We start from the raw sequence: 26119 nt of genomic DNA, 5'->3' as shown, positions 1-26119 counted from the left end.
CCAGCAACAGGCGGCGCGCAGGCCATGCACTATTTACACGAACCGTTTCGACCCACTTTTGATGAACTTTATTGGAAATGGCGAAACACCAGAACGTTAATTTTTTTTAATGGCTTATGAAAACAAAAAAATGTCGAGATTATTTTATCTTTGAGACTTCAATTAAGTACCTGTAGGTGTAGTCTAACTACACCCGCAACGTGGTACTTCGCCGCTTATTATAACTATGGAATATAATAATAAGTGTGTAATTGTAGGTTTAAGAAAATGTTTCCACTTGATGAGTATTCGCTGTTTTCAATGCAGTCGTTAACGTTTTTAGTAAACATACCAATTGAATTACGCGCGAAAACAACCACTTCCGGTGCTTCGCGTAAACATAAAAAATGTTACGTGTTATTTTTTATTATACTGTGACAAAATATATTTCTACAATGTATTACTGGATTATGAACACAAATACAAAATTAAAAAATCAAAATTATTATCACTTTAACATTAAAGAGACGTGAAACGTGTTTCATAATGACTACTGCTGATAGCTGATTGGTTGGAGCGTAACCGCCATTTTAAGCGTTGCTTAGCAACAAGTCGTTCATTTGATTCATCATATGCGGCAGATCGCCAGCGGCAAACGGACAGGACACCTTTGTTAACTTAATGCTGCGTTTGCAACGCGCTCTAGCATAGCGGCTGTGAACTAAATTTATTTAAGCGGCGCTGTCTCTCGGGTCGGGCTTGTCGTGTGATTTTAGTGCGTGAATAATAAGTTTTTGAAAAAGACTATTATAGAAATTTGTAGAAATGGCGACAGAGGTAACGAATAATGCACCAGTTATAACTGAAAAAGAGAAAGAACTGAAAGAAGATGCCGCCGTAGATAATGGTCAAACTAAAGAAGAGGCGCCGGCTGCGGCAGAGAAAGTAGAAGAAAAGGCCGAAGAGAAAAAACCTGAACCGGCACCACCAAAACCTACAGTGCATAAAGTTAATTTCGAAAAAGATATCGTATACTTGTATCAGTTTTCGCGAACACCGCTGTTGCCGTCGACTTCCCCGTACTGCTTGAAGGTAGAAACATGGCTGCGTTTGGCTGGTGTAAAGTACGAGGTAAGTGCTGAATGAAACTTAATGGCATTTTAAGTCTTTTGTTTATATTAGAAACAGGCAACTGGCTGGCATGTGATAAAGAACCGAAACTGAAGTCTGATATGTTGGGTACCTACCGGGAGTTAGAGGACCGGTTTAACATGTTGCTGATTATCGTGTATCGACGAATATGTGTTGTAGTTAGATGAACTACATATCTAAAGTACATAATAAATAGTGCAAAGCTTCACATAAAACTTTAAATTTGTTACAGTAGTTACAAACGTTGAACTACGATATAGCAACTGCGAATTTTGCGTCTTCTGCGAATGCATCGTTTTTCTTTAGTTAAAGTCAATTTATGTATTTTATGGATCACTCGGTGACTATCACCTGAGTACATTGGAAATTAGTATTAAAAAAAAAACCTATATATTCAAGATCAAGAAGAACTATAAAGTTCAGTATACACTAATATTAATAAGCATATGATTATATTCCTATTTATGCACGCATTATCAATAAATTGATAACTGTAAATAAACAGAATGCAAGGTTTTACAGTCTCCATCAAATATAATCAGAGCTGCCAAAGCTATCACAAATATTGAAACCTGTATTGTCAACATGTTAGAGCCCATTTAGACGGTACGAGAACTCGAATACGAGTTTTATTTGCTGTATTTGATGGCTGTGCAAAACTGTAACCTCAACAGCCCGCAGCCCTTCGCTCGCTGTCCAAATCAGGCCTTACAGTGAGTGTTCCCATATTTGTGAAAGCTTTGGCAGCTCCGATATATCTGCTGTTGATTGTATTAAAGTCCACGGAGATAAAGAAGAGTCGTATAATATAAGTGATCCCTTATAAAGGCACTGGTCCCACCGCGAGCTAGTAAGCTATGAGCTTATCAGCTATAACAACATTGAAAACGAACAAAAGATAGTCATTCCCGCGTAAATAAAAGAGACACGGCGATGTTTATAGTTACTCGGCAAGCGGTGAGCTATCAATATAGCCATGTCTCTTTTATTTGTTCGTTTTTATAGCCGATAGCTCATAGCTTACTAGCTCACTGTGAGACCAGTGCCTAAGCCTCAACTGTTCACTCTCTGTCTAGACTTTTAACACAAAATATTGTTACTATATTGAAATAATAACATTAAATAGTTAAAAATTGATATTTTTATAAACCTCAGTAATATAATTGATTATACAGGGTGAAATAAATAGGACCATTCAAACTTTGCATAGTGACTGTTGAGGTCATAATGAACAACTTTTACTATGGGATGAATGCTGAAATTACGAAAAAAAATTTGGCAGTTTCATAGAAATGAACAGCATCATGACAGTCGAAGTGTATGAAACAGCCAAATTTTTTTTGCGATTTCAGCATTAGGCCCATTAATTAATCTTGTTCATTATGACCTCAAAATTCACTATGCATAGTTTGAACAGTCCTTTTTATTTCACCGTGTATTCTTTCCGTAGTTCAATACCAGGTTAGCACTGTCATTTTCATAATATCTGTGTCATATATTTCCTATATAGGTACATCTTTCATCTTTCCAACACAGATAATTATGTCAGTATAAAAAGTAAAATAGGCACATGCTAATGAACATAGGTATCAGTGTCAAACTCATTTTAGGGCTACTATAAATAATTCCAGTTTTTGTTTGTAACTTAACAACTCCTGTAATTATATTTCATACTTTTAAGCTGTCTGCAATAAACCATATCTTTGCATTCTGTTCTAAAGATCTTATGTCCCCAGTAGTTCTAGGACTGCCACTGCCACAGGATTTACTATGCCAAAGAAACCAACATCATTAAAACGGGACCACTGAATTACTGCATATCAACATATCATGCAATGCCTGTCTGCTTAGATAAAATGTAATAATAAAACAAAAAGTTATTTAGCAAATCAAGCATTTGTAAAAAGTTATGTTTAATCAAGACAACCACAGAACTCCTCAATAATATATTTTTTAAACAGATCAGTCTGTTAAATTTTATGGTAATACACCAAAACTTCGGGCGCTTTCACACAGTGTGAGAGTATGTGAGTTGCATTACATTTACATGCAGTATTAGATTGTTAAATAGTCCCTAAAACTAGATTAATTTTTCTTTTAAATAATTGAAAACTAAGACAAATCAATTCATTTTGAACATCTATTGTCAGATATAGTGTAATAAGTACCTTGGGTTTAGTAGGTAGTGTAGCACATGGATAATAGTCCTATTAAACACTAATCAATATGTAAACGGTCCTTGGTATCAGATAAGAAATAAGTATTAATTCTCTCCAAATGGCATTAATTAGATACATGAGTAACATAATGAAGTAACGAATTTATTATAATTATTGATTATTTATACTCAGACTTTACATTTCATAACATTCTTACAGCAAGAAAAGTGATAATTCCTTAATGAGTTGTCTTATTTTTCACTTCTCCATATTATCCATTAAAACAAAAATAATTTGAATGTACAATCAATAGGCAACAATTAAACAAAAACCTATCCTTTTAATATCAGCATTAAACCTTTTTATTAAACAGCTTCATGAAAATTTCATATGAAGTTGAATGTGAATGTGCCCTCTTTTTTTCTTAATAGTTGCATTTTTCTGGAAAGAAAACCTTCTATCGTAAAGTTAAAATAAAAATAGGTACAACGCTAAACAAAGGTTAAGAGATAACGGAAATAAAAATAATCAAAATTAGTACAAAAGTATCTCCTCTGGACAGAAGTATCTCCCCTGGCATCAAAAAAGCCAGGGGAAATACGTCAGGGGAGATACATTTTCGATGAAAATCAAAAATAGCTGTAAAAGTGTTTCTCGTACGCAATTCATAAACAAACGTAACAATATATGTATTCAACATTTACAGTGGATATTGTTATATATATTAGTATTTGAACAAATGATTGTGAAATAAAAGTGACCAGAGGAAAGACTGCATTCACTCAACATTTCTGTACCCAGCGAGTGCTGTGGCCGAAACAACCAACAAAACGGATGCATAGTTGCCTTACGCGCCTCTTGACGGTAACTTCACATAACACCCTGTTTATTAGAGGACAAAACCTCCACAGATTAACAAATTAAACCGACTTTTGAAGGAAAACTAAAAAGCCAGGGGACGAGACACGAAACGAGGAGGACAAAGTTTGGAGTTCATATTTGTTGTAAAATACAGAAATATAAGAAATTCCACTCATAAAATACTGTTCCCTAGTTATTTATGTTTGTAAAATTAAGGCTATTAAAATAATAAGTGAATTTTAACAAAGTCATAATTACTTGTTTACAAATAAATTCGGTTGGGGGACAGGCCAGGGGAGAGACATTTTTCCTACATTAGAGCTGATTGTGACTGATTTACATAAATTTCTGTAATAATTTTGAGTGTCCATGTAGAAAACATTTAGTTTTATAAAATAAATATGTTATTATAAAGTTTTATCTTGAAAAAATATATTTTATTGTCAGTGCCGTCGAAAGTACCTGTTAACTTAGAATCACCCAAATAAAGCTCAGGAATGTAAATTCTCTGCAATGGTTCTCAATAGTCCAAAGATTCTGAATATCACTTGAACACATTTATTTTTTGTACTTTTGCTGTTTACATAAATGTCAATTGAATGTAATGTTGATGTATTCAATACATGACTAAATAAGACCACACCTTACATTACCATATCACATTAATTACATTGATGCATATAATCCACCTAACAGTATTAGTTAATAGCCTTCATGGAATTGCTTGTCTAGTAGTAAATTAAATGGATATATATAACCAGAATATCCGCATTACTGTAATGGGTGTATCAAATTGAATTGGATTAATAATAATTTTAATGTCAAGCAGAAACGTCTGCAATAAATCCCACTAGTCTTAGAATAAGTATACAGACAGTGTATTTAAACGTGGAAAACTATTGCCTTGGGTGAGACTTGAACTAACGGCCTCTGGATCAATACTCCAGCGCTCTGCCAACTGAGCCACCAAGAAACAGTATGAAAACTTTTATGGTAGACTAGCTTTTGCCCGCGGCTTCGCTCGCGTTAGTAAGAGACAAAAAGTAGCCTATGTCACTCTCCATCCCTTCAACTATCTCCACTTAAAAAATCATAATTGTCGTGATCGCTCCGTTTTGCCGTGAAGGACGGAAAACAAACAGACACACACACTTTCCCATTTATAATATTAGTATGGATGTTGCTACAGGTCCCATTGACCAATTGACCAACTTGGTCGAAGTCTTGCTTGCGCAGTTGGCAGAGCGCTGGCATATAGATCTAGAGCCCGTGAGTCTCACCACAGATAGTACTTTTGACGACCGGTCTGGCTCAGTCGGTAGTGACCCTGCCTGCTATGCCGCGGTCCTGGGTTCGAATCCCGGTAAGGGCATTTATTTCTGTGCTGAGCACAGATATTTGTTCCTGAGTCATGGATGTTTTTCTATGTATATAAGTATGTATTTATCTATTTAAGTATGTATATCGTCGCTTAGCACCCATAGTACAAGCTTTGCTTAGTTTGGGGCTAAGTTGATCTGTGTAAGGTGTCCCCAATATTTATTTATTTTTATTATAATTGATTACAGAAATATAGTAGAACATTTAATCATTAAAATTAAACAGCGTATAAATGAATAATATAACAAACTTTAATTAAATACGTGTTACACTAGTAAGAAGAGAAAATCATAAACAATACTTACCTATCTAAAAAATAAAAACTTAAAACCCACCCTCTATAAAATAGGCAGGATACCCATCACGAAGGCGGCATTCCCATTAGGCTAACTTGACCCTTTTTAAAGTCGGTCTTATATGATTAAGTACTGTCCAATTAACCGAAATAAAATATTGCCATATTTTATTATAACTTAAAAACAGCAAAAAATATTTTTAAAATATACTTTTACGTAATCAGGCGAAAACAACACAGTCATGTTAATCTATAGATTATCTGTGCATCAGGTCATTCTATTCGAAAACAACATTTTCAAACTTTTTAAGTATGAAGGCATAAAGTTCAATATGTCAGTGATTGTTTTGACATGCAGTAAGGTTTGAATTCGACGACGTCACTATATCGCTCACAGCGTTTACCGAGGCCAAAATAAATAAAAGATTGTACACACATTTTTAATCGAAAATACGTCTGTCATTTACACTTTTAATACCCAAATTCTATAAATATTGTTGTGTTATGTCAAATACTACAGAAGACAATCATTTATTGTGCCCAATTTGATATGACTCTAGTAGCCTATAGCAATTCTTTGAGCGAGAAATTGATTACCTATTCTATTTAGACGTCACATGTCTTGTTTAGCTAGCTTTGGACTGCTGTGTCAGTAGAAACGTGTTGACCTATCGTATTCAATTTAGATTTCGCGCCTTTTTCTACTGACAAAGTCGATGTGCCAGATTATAGATTATGTAATTTTCTCACGCATCTTTAACCGGAGGGGTTTCCACTAGGTAGCTATGATCCCCTGAAACACCGATTTCGTTATATAATGAATCTACGGTTGTACTCACGTTAAAACTAGATAAAGCCCGCATCACATTCTGGCAGTGCAAGAGACTTCTGGGTAAGACCTGGGGCCTTCACCCAAGGATTACCATGTGGTTATATACTGCAGTGATACGGCCTATTATTGCATACGGCGCTGTGGTTTGGTGGCCAAGGACCAAACTCACCACAGCGAGGAATAAACTGCAGCGTTTCCAAAGGTTAGCAAGCATTGCTACCACGGGCTGCATGCGAACTACACCCTCAGAGGCCCTGGAGGTCCTTTTAGGACTACCGCCCTTGGACCTATTCATACAGCAAGAGGCGGCCTCCGCGGCGGTGAGGCTTAAATCACTCAACCTCTGGGGTGCATCGAACGGGGCTCACACTACGATCCTTAGGAACGCGATTGACTACCAACCACTAATGATGGCTCCTAATGACAGAATACCCAAAGTATATATCTTTAACAGAAACTAAAATATACAACTTGTTGGGGAAGGAAACGATTGGTCGAGAATACACGAACTACGCATATACACCGACGGTTCTAAAACCAAGACAGGGTCGGGTACGGGTTGTATTCTCCCGAAATAAACATGCGTATCTCAACAGCCTTAGGCGAACACAGCTCCATCTACCAATGTGAATGCAACGCCATTATACAGGCTGCCAACGCAGTGGCTGAGCGACGCGCTGCAGTACTACGAGCCCTAGACAGTAAATCCATTCAGTCCGGACTCATACTAGAGTGCCACCGAGCATTGGAGGTGATAGGGTCAAACAACCTAGTCACGCTCTCACGCTGCAATGGATAAAAGGGCACAGCGGCTCTCTAGGGAACGACGCAGCAGACGAGCTGGCCAGGAAAGGTTCGGATCGGAAGGCGACTGGGCCAATCCCGATGCTTCCCTTACCGTTTGGTCAACTGAGGTCATGGATGCGTCATAAAACCAGAACACAACACGCTGAGCAATGGGCAAACACCAGTACCTTTAGACATTCCCGGGAAGTAGTGCCACACCCGGACGCGCGCTTAACAAAGCGCCTACTAACTCTAAATAGAGCATCGCTATGAATAATCGTAGGCAACATTACTGGACACTGCCCACTTAACAAACATTTACATGTTATAGGTAAGACCGACAGCCCTCTATGTCGAGGGTGCCTGTCGGCCGAAGAAACGGTCGCCCACGTCATCCTGGAATGCGAGGGAGTGAACACACAACGGGCTCAAATCCTCAAAACGACGAGGTCACTCCGAGAAGCCTGTGGAGACACCAGGAGGATCCTGCGCTTCTGGGCGGAGTTAGGCTGGCTAGACCCTTAGCTGGCAAATACAGCACGCACAATGGCCTCTATCTTTGAGGCTAAGTGCGGAAAACGGAGCCCATAACCATAATCATGTACTCACGTTATTATATCGCTACTGCGCGACATGTTTCGGGCCAATTTTGGAGGCCCCTCTTCAGGCATAAATTGGCCCGAAACATGTCGCAGCAGTAGCGTAGCGATATAATAACGTCAGTACAACCGTAGATTCATTAACTACATTGTGCAACAAGGGAGGTAAGAGGGTCATTAAATACGAGTGTCGTGATATATTCACGACAGCCGCAGGCTGGAGTGAATATAGACACGAGTATTTAATATCCTTACCTCCTGAGTTACACACAATGTTTTTCATCACATTTGAGAGAAAAATACAGAGGAAAAAGTCATAAGGCAAAACCTTCAACGCAATGGTGGCGTTGCGGCCGGTAGTGTATCTTCATCTATATCAGATTATTCATATTAAATCCATTGTTATTGATAACAAACACTTTTTGAACGAAAAAAAAAACACGAAAATCCTGCATATAACTTAAATGCAATGTTCAAAAAAGCATAATATAAATCATATAATTAAACGAAAAATTTCATTTAAATATTTTGATCTGTTGTACTCTCCGTTGCTAGGCAACGGTGGGTGCCTCGCGTATGCACGCGGTCAAGCGCGAGTAGAGAGTATATTGTCAGATTGTAAATTATAGCGACTTATCTGAGTTAAATTTACGAAATAAATGCAAAACACACTGAAATAATGGTAAAACATAATAAAATTGAATTTTTCATACTGTATAATATCTTTTATAGCTTAATAGTCAAATTTTGGTTGTGCAACAAAAATCCTTGGCTGATTGAAACATCCTTTGCCTGAAGTATTGTACGGATTGTATTAATTTTTAAAACTAAATCCATTACTCCCTTGGGAATAAAATAGTACATTATGCTTCAGTACACGTAGACGCAATGAGACCATTAAACAGCAAATGTGATAAAAATATTTGAATATGTCTCACGAAAGTTTAACGTCTATACCTCTTTCGTTATTTTTCACTCTCATAACATTGCGCATACATGCTCACCTGTTTCATTAAGGTGCTCCTGAGCAGGCCTTTCTTCGGGTTTTCCCCGATTTATTCAGAGTCCTCCAGTAAAACTGAATTGTATCTTGGCTTGTCATAGTAGAGTTAGTGTATCCTAGTAGTAAATAGGCGCAGCTATGGAATGCAGTTTGCTCGTTTCGTAAACGAAAAACAATCGCAACAAGACCGATCACGCAATACTGTATCCCCGCCCACTTATCTTGCTTCATTTACTTTTAATTTATAATCTAAATTAAAAACGTATAAATAACCAACATTTTACCCTCTTTAGAGGACAAAGCTAATGGAAAATATTGTCAATTCTGTGCCAAGTGTTAAAGAGCGCCGAGCTACAGATTTGGTATGATTTAGCGACAAGTATTGCAACTTAAACAAATATTTATAAATACATATATTTAACCAAAATACGAAAATGTTCCATTGTTTGATTCCAAAACTACAATTGTGCCTAATCCAGATCATTGAGCATCCTACTTCGCGATTGATCGGAAATCGATATAAATATAATATAAACAAAAATTAATATCCGGGCGGCATTATTTATTGTATGTAGCGATTAACTAAAATATTTTCTAAATTAAGGCAGCTATTACGTTATTTGGAAAGTATTAATTTAAGATACGTCTTTATAGGATACAAGTTTGAAACGTTGACACTTGTTTTTTTGGCTTCTCAAAAGTAGGTAGGTAGGTGTTTGTCAATTACGACATTTGAAAATTCCAGTCTCGACATACAGGAAAAAGTTAGGAAACCTTTCATAGCAATGAAACTTAAACAAAAGTTACATAGAATTTCAGAGTGAACAAATTCAACTGCGCACTGCAAAAGTTTTATGAGTACGGTAGATGTTGTGTAATTAAGACCCAAGAAATTGAATTTTCTCGGTTTCTACCTACTTCTTTAATTATAGTCAGCACAGACTGGTCAGGTGATGAAATTAAAATATGAATTGTATTCTGCAGACATCAGCTTCTGCTGACATACACTGCATCAATAAAGGCTTGCTCACGAATACATGCACGTCACGTCTTACCTGCTGCAAATAGGTTTGTCATGGAGCAAGAACCAATATTAGTATACCTGTCCGTTTTCTCTCTACTGATAAGGCGAGACCGAAAGGGCCAAGGAAATTAAACGTGTACTTAAGTAGGTATGCAAATGTTTTCTTTCCATCATAACCGACCCGTAGGTCGGTGATCTTACACAGAACTTTAGAAATTATTGCGTGAAAGTACAACGGTAATAAGCAAGCGATTTCCCGGACGGGCACGTATTAGGCAGGCGGTGGTGGATGTAATAGATAGGAATGCGCGTTACGAATAATGATAACTTACCTATAACGAGGCGCAAGTTATTAGGAACCATACCGCTTTCTTAATGTATGAGCCGCTAACATAACATAACCGATAATGCTCCGAATTCGATCGTAGGGAGTGATTATATACATATAAAGTATTTACTTATTTTTATTTATTTCAAGTTTATTGCACAATACAAAAAAGCACAAACTTTTTTTTTATATGGAATGTTTCAGCATTGTTATTAGAAATTAAGAAAGAATAGTTGGATACAGGCAACTATCAGTTGTTACAACTGCCTGCCTGATTAATAAATAATAAATTTTGAAATATTTTAAATTTTTTTTAGTACCTTCTTTCGTTCTAGTTCCAACGATAGTAACTATGTTTTTACTCATATATGTATATGAATCATACCATATCATACCCATGCCATAGCCCTCGTCGGACAGTGGCGAGGCAAAAAGCTTCAATGAGATCAATTTTTTTGTTCGAATCAAGGTTGAACAAGTATCTAAGGTAGCTAAGTAGTTATAGTTGCCGACCAGTTTAAAGTACCTTGTGATTAATTTACTTACATATAGTTTGTTTAACATCGCGAGGCATTACGTCCAAAAATTGCTTTCTACAAATTAACGTAATGAGTGTAACATGTAAATATTATGTTTTCTCTTCGTAAAAAAAACAGCCAAAATGGCACATGTCAACATAGTCGACGCAGAATAGGTAGTTTTGTAATGTAACAAGTTAAACTAGTTAGGAATTCTGCTAAATTAAGATTTAAAAAGATATATCATAAATACTTGTTATTGTCTACGACTTCGTTTGCGTCCATTTATTTCCGACATGGCCGAATCAATTTAGAATTATACAGGGTGGCCCGAAAATACATTGACAAACGTCTGTATAGTTATTTTTCCGTATTTACACGAATGAGTGTCCTACAAATTAAAATGTGAAACCTTAATAATTTTTGACCAAATAAATCGAATCGTCTTCAAAATATCCTCCTTTGACTTTGAAGTACAAACACAAATATTACAACAAAAAATTAACGATATGCCACTGCATGACCTCTAGCTAGTATGACTTTCGTCTAACTTATTGCACGTATAGCTTTTAAAATATCCTAATTTTTGTAATCAATAAACGGGCTAGGGTTTTAAGATTAATTACAAACTATAATTTATAGTTTTAAGTTAAGTGAATTTACGTAAGTGGGCTGAAACGTATCGAATCGAGCTCATGAATCTGGAAAAAAAAAATCTTTACACAATTGGTCTACATTGCAAACTTTGCTATTAAATGGACATTAATGATGTTGAAATATCCATGGTGAATGTAGAAAAATATTCAATATATATAGGCCCAAAAAATATTTTCGGTAACTTCGATATTTTGGTTTATTTCAACATTTTACTATTCTTTGTCAACGTAATTTTGGGCCACCCTGTAGTTAAAATAAAATGTGATTCCCATACGTTACGAACTTTCGTTCTCTTTTTAACCCCCTTAGGTGATGAATTTCAAAAACTCAGTAGGTATTTGTTTTTCAATTATTTATTATTACAATATTACCTATACTGTAAAAACCGAAGAGTATTGAACCATCAAATCACAACGCTTGCTCATTCTAGAGAACCTAGAGGTAGGTAGGAAACGATGTAACCTTTGCATGCGTCAGAACATGGCACATCGCACGTCGGCGGAGCTATAGAATTCCTATCATGTTTGTTTTTAAGTTTGTCGTGGCTACTAGAAGGACTAATGAATGCGTGCGTGCTTTGATAATGCTCCAGGCTGTGCGCGACACATTGTTTAACGCAGTTTAATAGTATTCATGGTAGGTATACGAGTACACATCGTGTACTTAACTATAACATACCTGATGCATTGGGGTCTTATGTTAGGTACTTATGTTGTTTTTATTTTAAAATCAACAAAGCTACCTAGTTAAAAATACCGAATCAAGGTCGCTGTCAATTACAAGTAGGGAGTGGTTTTGTTTATTTCAAGGAAACATTCCGTACATATGTTAAAACAAGTTTTCTATAACATTGGTGGTATTTGTACCTACAATAAGAATTCCGAAGTTACTGAAATGATATTTCTCTCAAGAAGTTTAAACCTGCGATATCTGGAGACATTATTTCTGTCCCGTTCTTATTATTACCTATAACTGTACGTACTTGAATGTTTATTTAGCTCGCTCCAGAGGGAGGGTGTAGGACGAACGGTATTCAGGCCATTGCCCTTTTGCATTAACCTTGTTCGCCATCAACATGACTGCAATAAAACTAATGACATGAATGCGGTACCCCTATCAACCCGGCGCTCTCTCAATCTGTCCCGCACTCCGTGTATAATTAGTGCAGTAGAAATATTTGAAGACACTTTTTTATACAGGGTGGTCCAAATCCGGGCCACCAAATCCAAAAATTGACGTCAAAAAGTTTATTTTTGATTCCTCGCATCATGGGCTATCAGAATACACCGCCATGTATATTAGCCGATTATTTGTAGTTTTCGAAATTTTGATTTTTTTCCTTGAAAAATTATTTAAAAAGAGTAGATTTTTTACACTACATAGTTTCTTTTTGCATAATCAATAATCATCACTACAAGCGAAGCATTTAAGTCTACGTCGGAAAAAAATACCAACTTAAAAGTTTTACGTTCAAAATGTTATCACTCTTTTTTGCTTTTAAGAAGGCTTGAGGTTCAGCAAAATGATAGCCCATGATGTGAGGATCTAAAAAAATTCTTGACGTCAAGGTTTGGAGTTGGACCAACCTGTATACAAAAAATTAGTTTTATTTAATTCTTTCAACTTCAATCATTACAGAGCATTTGATGCTCGTTGATTATTACAGCTTAATCTTGGTTTGATTGTATCTCATAACTATTAGCTACGTATTAGGTACCTAATTCTCATCAATAAGTTACTTAAAAATTTATAAAACGAGATTCTCGTCGCGTCTGAATGTTTTTTACGCTGGTTTCACTAATAAGTATGTTATCATTGATCATTGAAGAAAGTTTAAATAGATGTATATTATTAAAATTGATTGTGTTAATAACGTTAATTTATCAAAAAATACTTAGGTACATAAAAGCGTTATCGGCAGGGGGAGGAAAAATGACGTTCTATAACTAAGGACTATTGTCATGTTAATTTATGACCGCAATTCCAAATGATTAACAAGTTAAATAGGTGAAGAGTTCGAGATATAAAATGTCCCCTTGCTGGCCTTAGGCCCAGCTCGTCGGTCAACGACCCAATTCCAGTGGGCGACGGTTAATGGAGGCACGCAATCATTAATCTCTAAGATAGCAGTCAAAGAGTAATTTTACTGGTCTCAGAAGATCCATGTGTAAATTGATCCCTTTCCTTTAACTGCGCACTTGAGATTTTATATAGGTACTTACATACTTGTTTCCTCTTGATGACCGCATGCAGCAGCGGCCGGGATAAAACACTCCCATGTGATCAACAGCTGCGTCAAACATCTGACTCATATTTTGGAAAATATGTTATTTACTCATGAAATACAGACAATAGCAGGAAGAATTAATGCTTTAATAAATATATCATTTATTACTTCGTTTTAAAGTGGTAGGTATTTTCTATTCGTTAACAAGTAAACGCTTTCTATCAGGCGGACCGTATACATGGTCATTTTTTCACTTTAACCCCCACAAGAGGCCCCTATAATTAAATTTTCTTAATTTAAATTACATGTCCGTCTTTGGGTCACAAGTCAACATATGTGTGCCAAATTTCATGTTAATCGTTTAAGTAGTTTTGGAGAAAATTGGCTGTGCCAGACGGACAGACAGACGAACGAGTGATCCTATAAGGGATCCGTTTTTCCAGGTACGGAACCCTAAAAAAGTAAACAAATTAAGTATTGTTGTGGTATTGTTTACCAAATTTTTTTGATAGAAAGAGAGTCAAAACATTAAGGGACTATTAAGTCTATTAATAACGTATTCTAGGTACCCGTCATACCTATCATACAATATTGAGGTTATAGTTTACGGGGTATCCTATTATGATTCAAGAGAAAAGCCTTCAGGGGACAATTGCAGTATCACAAAAATTTGCAAAAATGCGGGTAAAATGTATGTATGTAGATATAACAGTGCAGTGGTACTGCCGCCGCGCCGTATGCCCTTGTAAGGAATATCCATATCCACTAATATGTATTATAAATGGGAAAGTGTGTGTGTCTGTTTGTTTGTCCGTCTTTCACGGCAATAAATATCAAATCAAAGAGGTCTCGGCGTTGTATAATAAATACCCTAAAGTAACAACTACCTAGGTTTAGAAACTTTGTGCTTTGAATTCACTCGTAAAAGCGCTTAGCACTTCCTACTTAATTTAGCTTTGACATACTTTCTTACAGTCCTCGAGTCGAAGGCGAAGAAAGTGCACTTACGACGAGAGCGGCAAATAGAAAACGACTATTTCCATTCCGCAATTAAACGATTTACGTTGTCAATAGATTATCTTAGACTTGTACTTACCTACACACAATTTACTTGCTAAAGTAGTTAAGATACTCATAAACGCCTAAATTGCTTGCATCTCTGCATACAAAGGGTAAGGTACAGCGGGGCAATTTCGACTGGGGGACAAATTCAACTGATGCATTTTTTTCCATGTTTTACAATGTTTGCATTATCAATTAGTGTCCACTGGTTACATGTATGGCACGCGTGTTCAGTGGCTACATGTGGAACTCAATAGTGTAATAATGGAAAAAAATGGATCAGTTACAATCGCCCCGCTGTACCTTACTTGAACTTTGCAATGTCATCTGTTTTGAAAAGTTGAATCACTGTGAAAAGTCATTTTGCAAATCTTATTAAACCTGTAGCTGGCGTGTATATATCGATCTTATAATATATTGGCTTGCTTCTACTTATATGATGACTTTAATACGAAGACCTATTAGTAATCGCAGAATACAACGGTTTTGCGGATATTTCTATTCGTAATATTATAAATAGATAAGTGTAGGTATGCTTTATAATTATCAATCCTTACAATTAACCATTGCAACATAAATTCTGACGGATTATAGCAATTTGTTTTAAACCTATTCTAGATTTTAGTCTATTCATAGGTGTTAATGTGTAATTTTATTAGGTTGGTAAGAAAGTAATGAGCGATCGATTGAATTCCACATAAAATTTTTGAGAGAGTTCTAGAATCTTCTATGGTCAAGAGTATATAAAGGGCGAGTCGCACAGTTTCTCGTCAGTCATTCACTAGCTGTCGCCGAGCTAATATAAGGAAGAAAATGGACGAATTAAAAGTGCATGTAAGGCATTGCTTACTATATGAATTTCAGTCTGGCCATTCAGCCGCCGAAGCAGTGCGTAATATATGTCAGCGTGTTGCTCCTGAAGTTGTGTCTGAGGCCACGGCGAAACGATGGTTCCAGCGGTTTCGTAGTGGCGACTTTTCATTATCAGATTAACCTAAGTCTGGTCGACCGGTGAAGATTGATGTAGCCAAATTAAAAACCTTAATTGAAGGAGAACCGAGGCTAACGAGTCGGTACTCTTGCTACCGAGTTAGGCTGCTCTCATGTCACCATAGAAATACATTTACACGAGTTGGGAAAAAACTACAAATACAGTGTTTGGATACCGCACGAACTTGATAGAGATCAACTAAACCGCCGTGCCGATATCTGCATACAACTTCTGTCTTTTCGCCGCACATTCAACTGGTTGGACCATCTTATCACTGGAGATGAAAAATGGGTCTTATATATAAATCACACACGCAAACGTCAGTGGCTAGCTCCAAACGAAAAAGGAATGATGATGATGATTTTATCCTGTTGTCCCTCATCAGGGGCATAGGGCTCTCAGGAAGGATTTCCACTGTTCCCGGTCCGACGCGGCCTCCTCCAGGCGCGCCCAGCCGAGGCCCACTGAGCCAGCCTCCTTTTCCACCGTGCGCCTCCAGGTCGTCCGCGGGCGACCTCTCCCCCTTGATCTGGGAAACGAAAAAGGAATAGAGGCACCAAAAACAGAGCCTCACCCGAAAAAAGTTATGCTGTCCGTTTGGTGGGATATTCATGGTATTATTCACTGGGAACTCCTACCAAGTGGAATGACTGTTACCGCATCAGTATACTGTAATCAGCTTGAAAATTTAAACCAAAAAATCTGTCAGAATCGTCCACAGCATGCTAAAGTTTTATTCTTACACGACAATGCTCGCCCACACATTGCAAAAGTGACTCGGCTAAAGCTATTGGAGCTAGGTTGGAAAGTGATACCTCATCCACCGTACTCTCCAGACTTGGCACCTACGGATTACGCATTGTTCAGATCGCTAAGCAATGCCTTGAATGAAAAAAAGTTCGAATATCAAGCCCATCTACGACAGTACATAGCTGAGTTTTTTGAATCTAAACCTAAGAACTTCTTCGCCGATGCTATTCATTCTTTACCAGAACGATGGAGACAAGTAGTAGATAACGAAGGCCATTATATTTTTGATAAATGATTAAAATAATAAATTAAATAAAAATTACAATATTGGTTATGATTCGCTCATTACTTTCTTACCAACCCAATATAATTGTCATTATTATTTTACATGTTTAGGGCCTTGATGATAATGCTAATAATATTCATGAAATAAAGTCCTCCGGGAAGTAGCCTGACTGGGTTCGGCCTATTAGGCAACCAGCTATTTGTCACGCGACCTATAGAAACAGCGCCTACTTTTCTTTTATGGGGTAAGCCACCCACTGTTCGATAAATTTGTACCTAGAATTACCACTTAACTATATACATACCTCAACTCAAACACGGGCAACGTGCCAACTTGTAGGGAGATTCTTCATGAAAGGATTGAAAGGCATTAAAATAAAACCGATACTTAAGGTGAATGCATATCGGTAAGCCACACAAACAATGTTTCTGGGTTAGTCCCTAGTCCCTACCTAAGTAAAAGTAGCGCAGTTATGACCGTGTAGTAATATTGAATGAATTCAGGTGAGTAAAATGAGCTATCATTATACCTTTATTATTAGTATTATTACTCCAAACCTTTGGACGTGGAATAATCTTATAGGCAACATACCATACCATAAATAAATAGTTAAGTTATATAGTTTTACTTACCTACTTTATGTTATTTATTTACCTATTTTAAACTCCATATCAATAAAATATGTATAACAAAAGTGACTGTAATCTGTGTTGCTATACACATCTGAGGATTGGAGACCTGGTGACCTGACACACAGGTTCAACCTAGTTTGGGCACCAGTCTCCACCGCACAAGTTTTGCAATTATTGTAACCATCCATTAATTATAAGAAAATTATTGTACATGTATACTTTGTGGTGGAGTTAATAAATACTTTTTTCATTTCATTTCATTTTTTCATACAATTTTCCTGAAAAACCGGCCAAGAGCGTGTCGGGCCACGCTCAGTATAGGGTTCCGTAGTTTCTCGTTTTTTTTCAAAAACTGTTCGACCTATCAAGTTCAAAACAATTTTCCAAAAAGTCTTTTAAAGTTTTCTACTTTTGTGATTTTTTATTTGATATTTTTATAGTTATGGTTGAAAAGTTAGAGCCCCATCCCCCCGTCCCGTCCTAACTTTTGACACTTTTTTTACTTTTGGAGCTCTTATTTCCGAAAATATTAACAATATCAAGAAATGATTTTCGTAAACCCCTATTCATTTGTAAATACCTATCCTACAATATAATCACACGTTAGGGTTGAAATGAAAAAAAAATCACTCCCCACTTTACGTGTACAGGTACCCTAATAAAACATTTTTTCCACTTTTCATTTTACCACTTTGTCGGCGTGATTGATATACATATTGGTACCAAATTTCAGCTTTCTAGTGCTAACGGTCACTGAGATTATCAACGGACGGAAGGAAGGAGGAACAGACATGGCGAAACTATAATAAGGGCCTAGTAGACCACGGAACCCTAAAAATCTAAAAGTTCTTGAGTTGGATTATCTATGTAGTTTGATAGTCGCACGTACTCGTGCGCAATTGATGTCTGTTTGACAATGGTAATCGGGTGATTCTAAGTTAAGAGGTACTTTCGACGGCACTGACAAAAAAATATATTTTTTCAAGATAATACTTCATAATAACATATTTATTTTATAAAACTAAATGTTTTCTACCTGGGCACTCAAAATTATTACAGAAATTCATGTAAATTAGTCACAATCAGCTCTAATGTAGGAAAAATGTCTCTCCCCTGGCCTGTCCCCCAACCGAATTTATTTGTCAACAAGTAATTATGACTTTGTTAAAATTCACTTATTATTTTAATAGCCTTAATTTTACAAACACAAATAACTAAGGAACAGTATTTTATGAGTGGAATTTCTTATATTACTGTATTTAACAACAATTATGAACTCCAAACTTTGTCCTACGTGTTTCGTGTCTCGTCCCCTGGCTTTTTAGTTTTCGTTCAAAAGTCGGTTTAATTTGTTAATCTGTGGAGGTTCTGTCCTCTAATACTCAAGAGGCGCGTAAGGCAACTATGCATCCGTTTTGTTGATTATTTCGGCCACGGCACTCGCTGGGTACAGAAATGTTGAGTGAATGCAGTCTTTCCTCTGGTCACTTTTATTTCACAATCATTTGTTTAAATACTAATATATATATAACAATATCCACTGTAAATGTTGAATATATTGTTACGTTTATTTATGAATTGCGTACGAGAAACACTTTTACAGCTATTTTTGATTTTCATCGAAAATGTATCTCCCCTGGCGTATCAAAAAAGCCAGGGGAGATACTTTTGTACTAGTTTTGATTATTTTTATTTCCGTTTTCTCTTAACCTTTGTTTAGCGTTGTGCCTATTTTTATTTTAGCTTTACGATAGAAGGTTTTCTTTCCAGAAAAACGCAACTATTAAGAAAAAAGAGGACACATTCACATTCAACTTCATATGAAATTTTCGTGAAGCTGTTTAATAAAAAGGTTTAATACTGATATTAATAGGATAGGTTTTTGTTTACTTGTTGCCTATTGATTGTACATTAAAATTATTTTTGTTTTAATGGATAATATGGAGAAGTGAAAAATAAGACAACTCATTAAGGAATTATCACTTTTCTTGCTGTAAGAATGTTATGAAATGTAAAGTCTGAGTACAAATAATCAATAATTATAATAAAAACAATAAATAGAGTTAATTCTTAAAAAATAAAACTAAATTTTTCATACAACTGTCTCTTCCCTGGTCACAAAGTATCCTCCCCTGTGCAATAGTATCTCCCCTGGACTGAGTATTTCCCCTGGTCGCTGATAAAACACGATAAAACAAATAAATTGACTGGTCCTCTTTGTAAACACTTCAAATTGGCAGTTTTAACTAATACAAATAAACAAATAGGTAAAAAACAACAAAAAAGTTCGCGCCGTCTCTCCATACAACGTATTACCTCTTAACTTAGAATCACCCAATCATGATGTATGATAAATATGATAATATTTTCGAATAGCAATCAGCAGGAGTAGAATGTAATCGATTTCGCTGACTTGAATGGGTATCGGCAGCACTTATTATTCTATAGGGCGCTGCGTTTTGTCCTACGTATTTGGCGATGGAATGCGACCAGAGAGCATGTCCTCGTATCATAAGCGGTGACTGGTGACATAAAAAATATATATTAAGACGCTACAAGAGCGAAAATTCTAAAAATGGAAAGGAGCCCTCCTTTCAATTTGGGAATTTTAGTTCAATATGTGTAATATAATATGTGTGTGTCGTAGTGCTATCAACTAGATTTATCGAAAAAAAAAATGTCCATGCAGAACATCTCAGTTAAAAGATATTGCGAAAAAATCTTTAAAATCGAGGTTACGCTCTCGACTGTTTCCTCCTTCAAAACTTAATCAATTGTAACGAAATTTGAGAATCTCAATAACAATGAAATAATCAGTGTCGGACCGTTAAGTTTTCTTGGCTAATTTTTGCGCCATAATCATTAAGGCCGTTTTGGAAATTTTTGATGGGTTCTATTCTAGCGTCTTTAAAAATATCAAAAAATGAAAACGGTCCGACACAAATAAAAATAAATAATAATAATCTGTGTTGAAAAAAAACATTGTCTATCTTCAAAAACAGGAGGAAATAGTCGAGAGCGTTTGGAGAATTGACCCCTCCTGTATCGTCTTAAAGATTTTCAAAACTATGATGGATGTTTTTAAGTTGTGTATGTGTGTTGGGTATATTATACAGATTTAACTGATATCTAAAAAACCGGCCAAGAGCGTGTCGGGCCACGCTCAGTGTAGGGTTCCGTAGTTTTCCATATTTTTCTCAAAAACTACTGAACCTATCAAGTTCAAAACAATTTTCCTAGAAAGTCTTTATAAAGTTCTACTTTTGTGATTTTTTCATATTTTTTAAACATATGGTTCAAAAGTTAGAGGGGGGGGGGGGGGTGACGCACTTTTTTTCCTTTAGGAGCGATTATTTCCGAAAATATAAATATTATCAAAAAACGATATTAGTAAACCCTTATTCATTTTTAAATACCTATCCAACAATATATCACACGTTGGGGTTGGAATGAAATAAAATATCAGCCCCCACTTTACATGTAGGGGGGGTACCCTAATAAAACATTTTTTTCCATTTTTTATTTTTGCACTCTGTTAGCGTGATTGGTATACATATTGGTACCAAATTTCAGCTTTATAGTGCTAACGGTTACTGAGATTATCCGCGGACGGACGGACATGGCGAAACTATAAGGGTTCCTAGTTGACTACGGAACCCTAAAAACACACTGAGTTAAAATTTAAACTTTGAATTTTTAAAGTCGTCACATTACAATAATAGTTTTAAATAAGTGTGCAGAAGCGCTTGAAGTAAGCTACCTCTTTCAGTTACAGCGGAAGTATATAAGTAGGTAACCGTTGCATTATGCAACTATCACGTCGTCGCGTACCCGCTTATTCGTATTCAGCGCAGTCCGCCTTATAATATAGTCTTGAACCGTTAATATAAGCCTCCTAAACATAAGGCTCCTAAACTAGTCTAATTAGGATAGTCGGCGCCTAAATATCTATATAACTGTCGGTAGCTTTACAGACTGTAATCGTTAGGTGTAGTCACTCCAAACGATTATTCCGTAAATATAAGTAATATAACAGATATAAGAAAAGTTCAAAATGATATCGTATACGTTAAGTACGTATGCACGAAATCACTATTTATAATCATTATGTCAATAATAAGTAAAGAGTTTATGGGTGTCAGCCTGTTAGGCCAGAAAAGACGAGTGGCATTGGTAACAAATTGAGGCGAAACCGAAAATTATTAATAAATTGAATCTGTATGTTATGAATGTTGTAATTGAGCATTTCTTTTTTTTTGCCAATATTTTTTTTTATTGTTTTAAGGAATTTTAGGTCAGTTGTACTCAGAATCACGAGTACTTTCAATCTCACTGGGAGACAAAAAGTGTCCCAGAATTTCCATACATTTTTGTTACTTTCCTCTTTTGTTACCCCATACAACATGTACGGAAAATGGTAACAAAATAAGAAAAAAATCGTATGGGACATTTTTTTCAACTACTATTAGGATTGAAATGGCTAGTAATTCTGAGTAGAAATAGTAGAGGAGATATAGCCTTGGGGGTCATAATAATTACCACAGAACCGAAGTTTGTTTTTTTTAGTTCTTTGTGTGTGTCTTTTTGACATACTAAAAATATAGTAAAATATATTTATGCAAAATGCGTTTTTTCGACCGCCAAAAGTTGTATGAAAAATTACTATGGAAAAAAAATCCTAAAATTTAAAAATCGTCTCTGGTATCAACTTACGGGGAATTAGGCGGCAAATTTTTTTATAGCGTTGATGTTTAGCAAAAATATAAATATTTTTCACTATTTTGGTACAATAAAAAATGATAAAAATCATAAATTTGATGAAAGGAAGTAATTAAAACATAAATTTCAGCAATGTAATTTTTTTCATATGTCCCACACGATGGTAAATACGGGTACGATCCGCCTGGTGATTAGCAGTTACGGTAGCCTATGACGCCTGCCAATCTAGAGCCTCCACATGCGCGTTGCTGGCCCTTTAGGGTACCTTTCCACTAGAGATGCGCAACGTGATAGTGTTTGATATCCACCAATCATGTTCACTGTTCACAAAGCGTAGCGCTAGTAGGAACGGGTTCGACTAAGCTGATTGTGGATATCAGAAGCATCCATAACACATCTCTGGTGGAAAGGCACCCTTAACAATCCTCAGCTAGCTCGTAGGATAACGCGCGTCCGCGGGAGAAAAATCCTCCTATTGGGTAACCGTATTTACCATAAACTTGTATTTTGGTGGGGTTCAATATAAGTATATAAATTGTCGCATCCCATAAAAAAACTGTCGATAAAGCATTATATCGAACACGAGAGAAAACCAAAACCTAATAATCATCGGTTTTTCTAGTCATAAATCTGCGCATCCACACACCCTGGACCCGTATATGGTCGCACACTGCGGCTTCTTCTTCTTCAACCTAGCGTTTTCCCGGCCTAGCGCCAGGGTCCGCTTTCCTACTCAGTCTTCTCCACTTTGCCCGGTCTTCAGCATACTTAGACGTGAGATTGTTCTCTTGTATGTCCGCTCCCACGACGTCCAGCCAGCGCTTCTTTGGGCTACCGGGGCCGCGTGACTTAGAGCCTTGGACAGCGAGATTAAGGCATCTGTTTTCGATGTAGGCTTAGGAGGATTTTTCTCCCGCGGACGCGCGTTATCCTGCGAGCTAGCTGAGGACTGTTAAGGGTGCCTTTCCACCAGAGATGTGTTATGGATGCTTCTGATATCCACAATCAGCTTAGTCGAACCCGTTCCTACTAGCGCTACGCTTTGTGAACAGTGAACATGATTGGTGGATATCAAACACTATCACGTTGCGCATCTCTAGTGGAAAGGTACCCTAAAGGGCCAGCAACGCGCATGTGGAGGCTCTAGATTGGCAGGCGTCATAGGCTACCGTAACTGTTAATCACCAGGCGGATCGTACCCGTATTTACCATGGTGTGGGACATATGAAAAAAATTACATTGCTGAAATTTATGTTTTAATTACTTCCTTTCATCAAATTTATGATTTTTATCATTTTTTATTTTACCAAAATAGTGAAAAATATTTATATTTTTGCTAAACATCAACGCTATAAAAAAATTTGCCGCCTAATTCCCCATAAGTTGATACCAGAGACGATTTTTAAATTTTAGTTTTTTTTCCATAGTAATTTTTCATACAACTTTTGGCGGTCGAAAAAACGCATTTTGCATAAATATATTTTACTATATTTTTAGTATGTCAAAAAGACACACACAAAGAACTAAAAAAACCAAACTTCGGTTCTGTGGGAATTATTATGACCCCCCCCATACAAATTCTCATTCCACTCCTCTACTAAAATAGCATATTTTTTTTTCAAAAATATCACACTTCATAAAAGTGGCAAAAAAAAAAGAAATGCTCAATTAACAGAAACGTAATTCCATTTCACCCAGCCGAAGGATACTAAGTGGCCTAACAGGAGTCTATTTTTATAATCTTAATGTCTTTTGGCGGGGACACTGCGGCAAGTGGTGAACACATTTTGTAAATCCAGTGTCTTGTTAGCAATCTACTGAAATATTCTTACTCGTGCTTTGTAATACTACAAGTATACGTAATTACTTTTAGTATTTCACGATTTTGATCTTCATTAGAGATGGGCCGAATATGGACTTTGCCGAATACGAATATTCGGCCGAACATTCGGTTCAGCTCTTACCGAACCATTGAGTAATTATTACTTCGTATAGAGGAGCTATAGCAAACAACGAACGTGTCACCGCCTGTAAGCTGAAGGCGGGGCGAGGGGGCGGGGTGTTAACCAATGGCCTGCTTCCGTAACGTCGCAAGCGCTACGATTTTACTCGACGCTTACGACGTTTCGGTCGCGATGATGAGCCCTGCATAGAGTACATAGATTAGAAGTCGTAGTATAGAAGTGACATGGGTTTACATGGGCATTTTTTTTAATTTATGACTCTCAAATTAGCGTGAGTTGTTAACAAAAAACATAAATCGCTGTTACTTTTGTAACGACAATCAAGCTTGAAATCTGTATTTAAAACTAAACTTTTTTCACGTTCTGAATTTAGATTATAGCTTAGTATAATTTACATAATTAAAACAAAACGATGTTTTTATTGAAATTCCATGCTTAATTATCGTTGCAAAACTGACAGGGATTTAACTTTTTTTAACAACTCTGTGAGTCCCAATTTTTTTAAATGCCCACATATAAAGCTGCATACGGACTGAGCGTACATGTGTACACGTAGCCGCAACTGGATATTAGTTATTTATGTGTCATTTGCATAATGGTAGGATTGGTAGGCATTAAAACATGAGTGTTGTTTTTGTTGTGTTAATAACATGAGTGTTTTAATGCCTAATTATGTATAGTCGCATACATAACTTTATCTACATCCATGTATGTATGCGCGCGTGTTTATCGTCCCATAGAAAATTTGAATTTCGCGCGTTTTTATACTCTCATAATTTGCTTGACCGTCTACCTACCCAAATTCATTCAGGCAGGTTAGGTACTGCACTTACATTTACATACTCACATGAAATTCGACACGCGTATTGAGAATCTGTTATAGACGGACATGTCGGAAAACTGTGCAATTCTGACAATAATAATTAAATAACCTTTTTTGCGTCGATAAATAATAAATTTAATGTATGATAGGAAACTTGAACTAACTTGCGATATTGTCACGTCTACTTTTGTTGCATTTTTTAGTCTTTGGTTTCAACGAAACATGGCTGCCGCAACATGGCGCATCGGCATGAGTTTATATTGATACATTTTTTTTAAAGTAAGCGTGTTTAAACAAAAATGCAGTAAACCTACGTATGATAAGTCACTCCTTGGCTTTTGTTAGATTTTCCTGAGCAGTTTCTACAGTACCTCACTACACATGACGGCATTATTTAGACGAAATATTTTTCATTGCGATACGTCAATCTACCTCAGCCGTTCGGCACAGACTAAACGCGTTTGTGCCGATCGGCTGTAAGTGTTGTTACACAAAATCAAGTTGAGGTGCCCTCTCTAGTTAACATAATTACTCAAAGTACCGAACCGAACATTCGTCCGAATATTCGGTTACGCCATATTTTTAAAGCGAATGTTAAGATTAAAACTATGAAATGATTGATAATGTTCATACATACTACAACTATGTTCTTATGATTTAGTGGATAACTAAAACTTAGTTAAAACAACTCTGAACTCTTCTCAACTCTTAAACTACGGTTTTTTAACTTTTTTACAAAACAATTGTGTTTATATTTTGACGCATTTTTAGTAGTTCCTTAGAAAGCTACTAAAATAGGAGCTTATTCATCATCCTCCTTGCGTTATCCCGGCATTTGCCACGGCTCATGGGAGCCTGGGGTCCGCTTTGACAACTAATCCCAAGATTTGGCGTAGGCACTAATTTTTACGAAAGCGACTGCCATCTGACCTTCCAACCCGACGGGTAACTAGGCCTTATTGGAATTAGTCCGGTTTCCTCACGATGTTTTCCTTCACCGAAAAGCGACTGGCAAATATCAAATGACATTTCGCACATAAGTTTCGAAAAACTCATTGGTACGAGCCGGGGTTCGAACCCGCGACCTCCGGA

General features: G+C 36.5%; 1 protein-coding gene across 1 annotated transcript in view; it reads left to right on the top strand.

The window, feature by feature from the left end:
• The first annotated feature begins 634 nt into the window (after window positions 1-634).
• LOC125240655 (failed axon connections) overlaps window positions 635-26119 on the top strand; it is a 62969-nt gene continuing 37484 nt past the window's right edge. The window contains exon 1 of the mRNA XM_048148653.1: window positions 635-1110. Within this exon, the coding sequence (XP_048004610.1) occupies window positions 805-1110 (306 nt within the window). The 5' untranslated portion in view covers window positions 635-804. The remainder of the gene's footprint in view (window positions 1111-26119) is intronic.

Source organism: Leguminivora glycinivorella, chromosome Z, assembly GCF_023078275.1.
Source record: "Leguminivora glycinivorella isolate SPB_JAAS2020 chromosome Z, LegGlyc_1.1, whole genome shotgun sequence".
Taxonomy (NCBI): Eukaryota; Metazoa; Arthropoda; class Insecta; order Lepidoptera; family Tortricidae; genus Leguminivora; species Leguminivora glycinivorella.
Note: the sequence above shows the minus strand (reverse complement) of the source record. Positions and strands in the feature narration are given on the sequence as shown.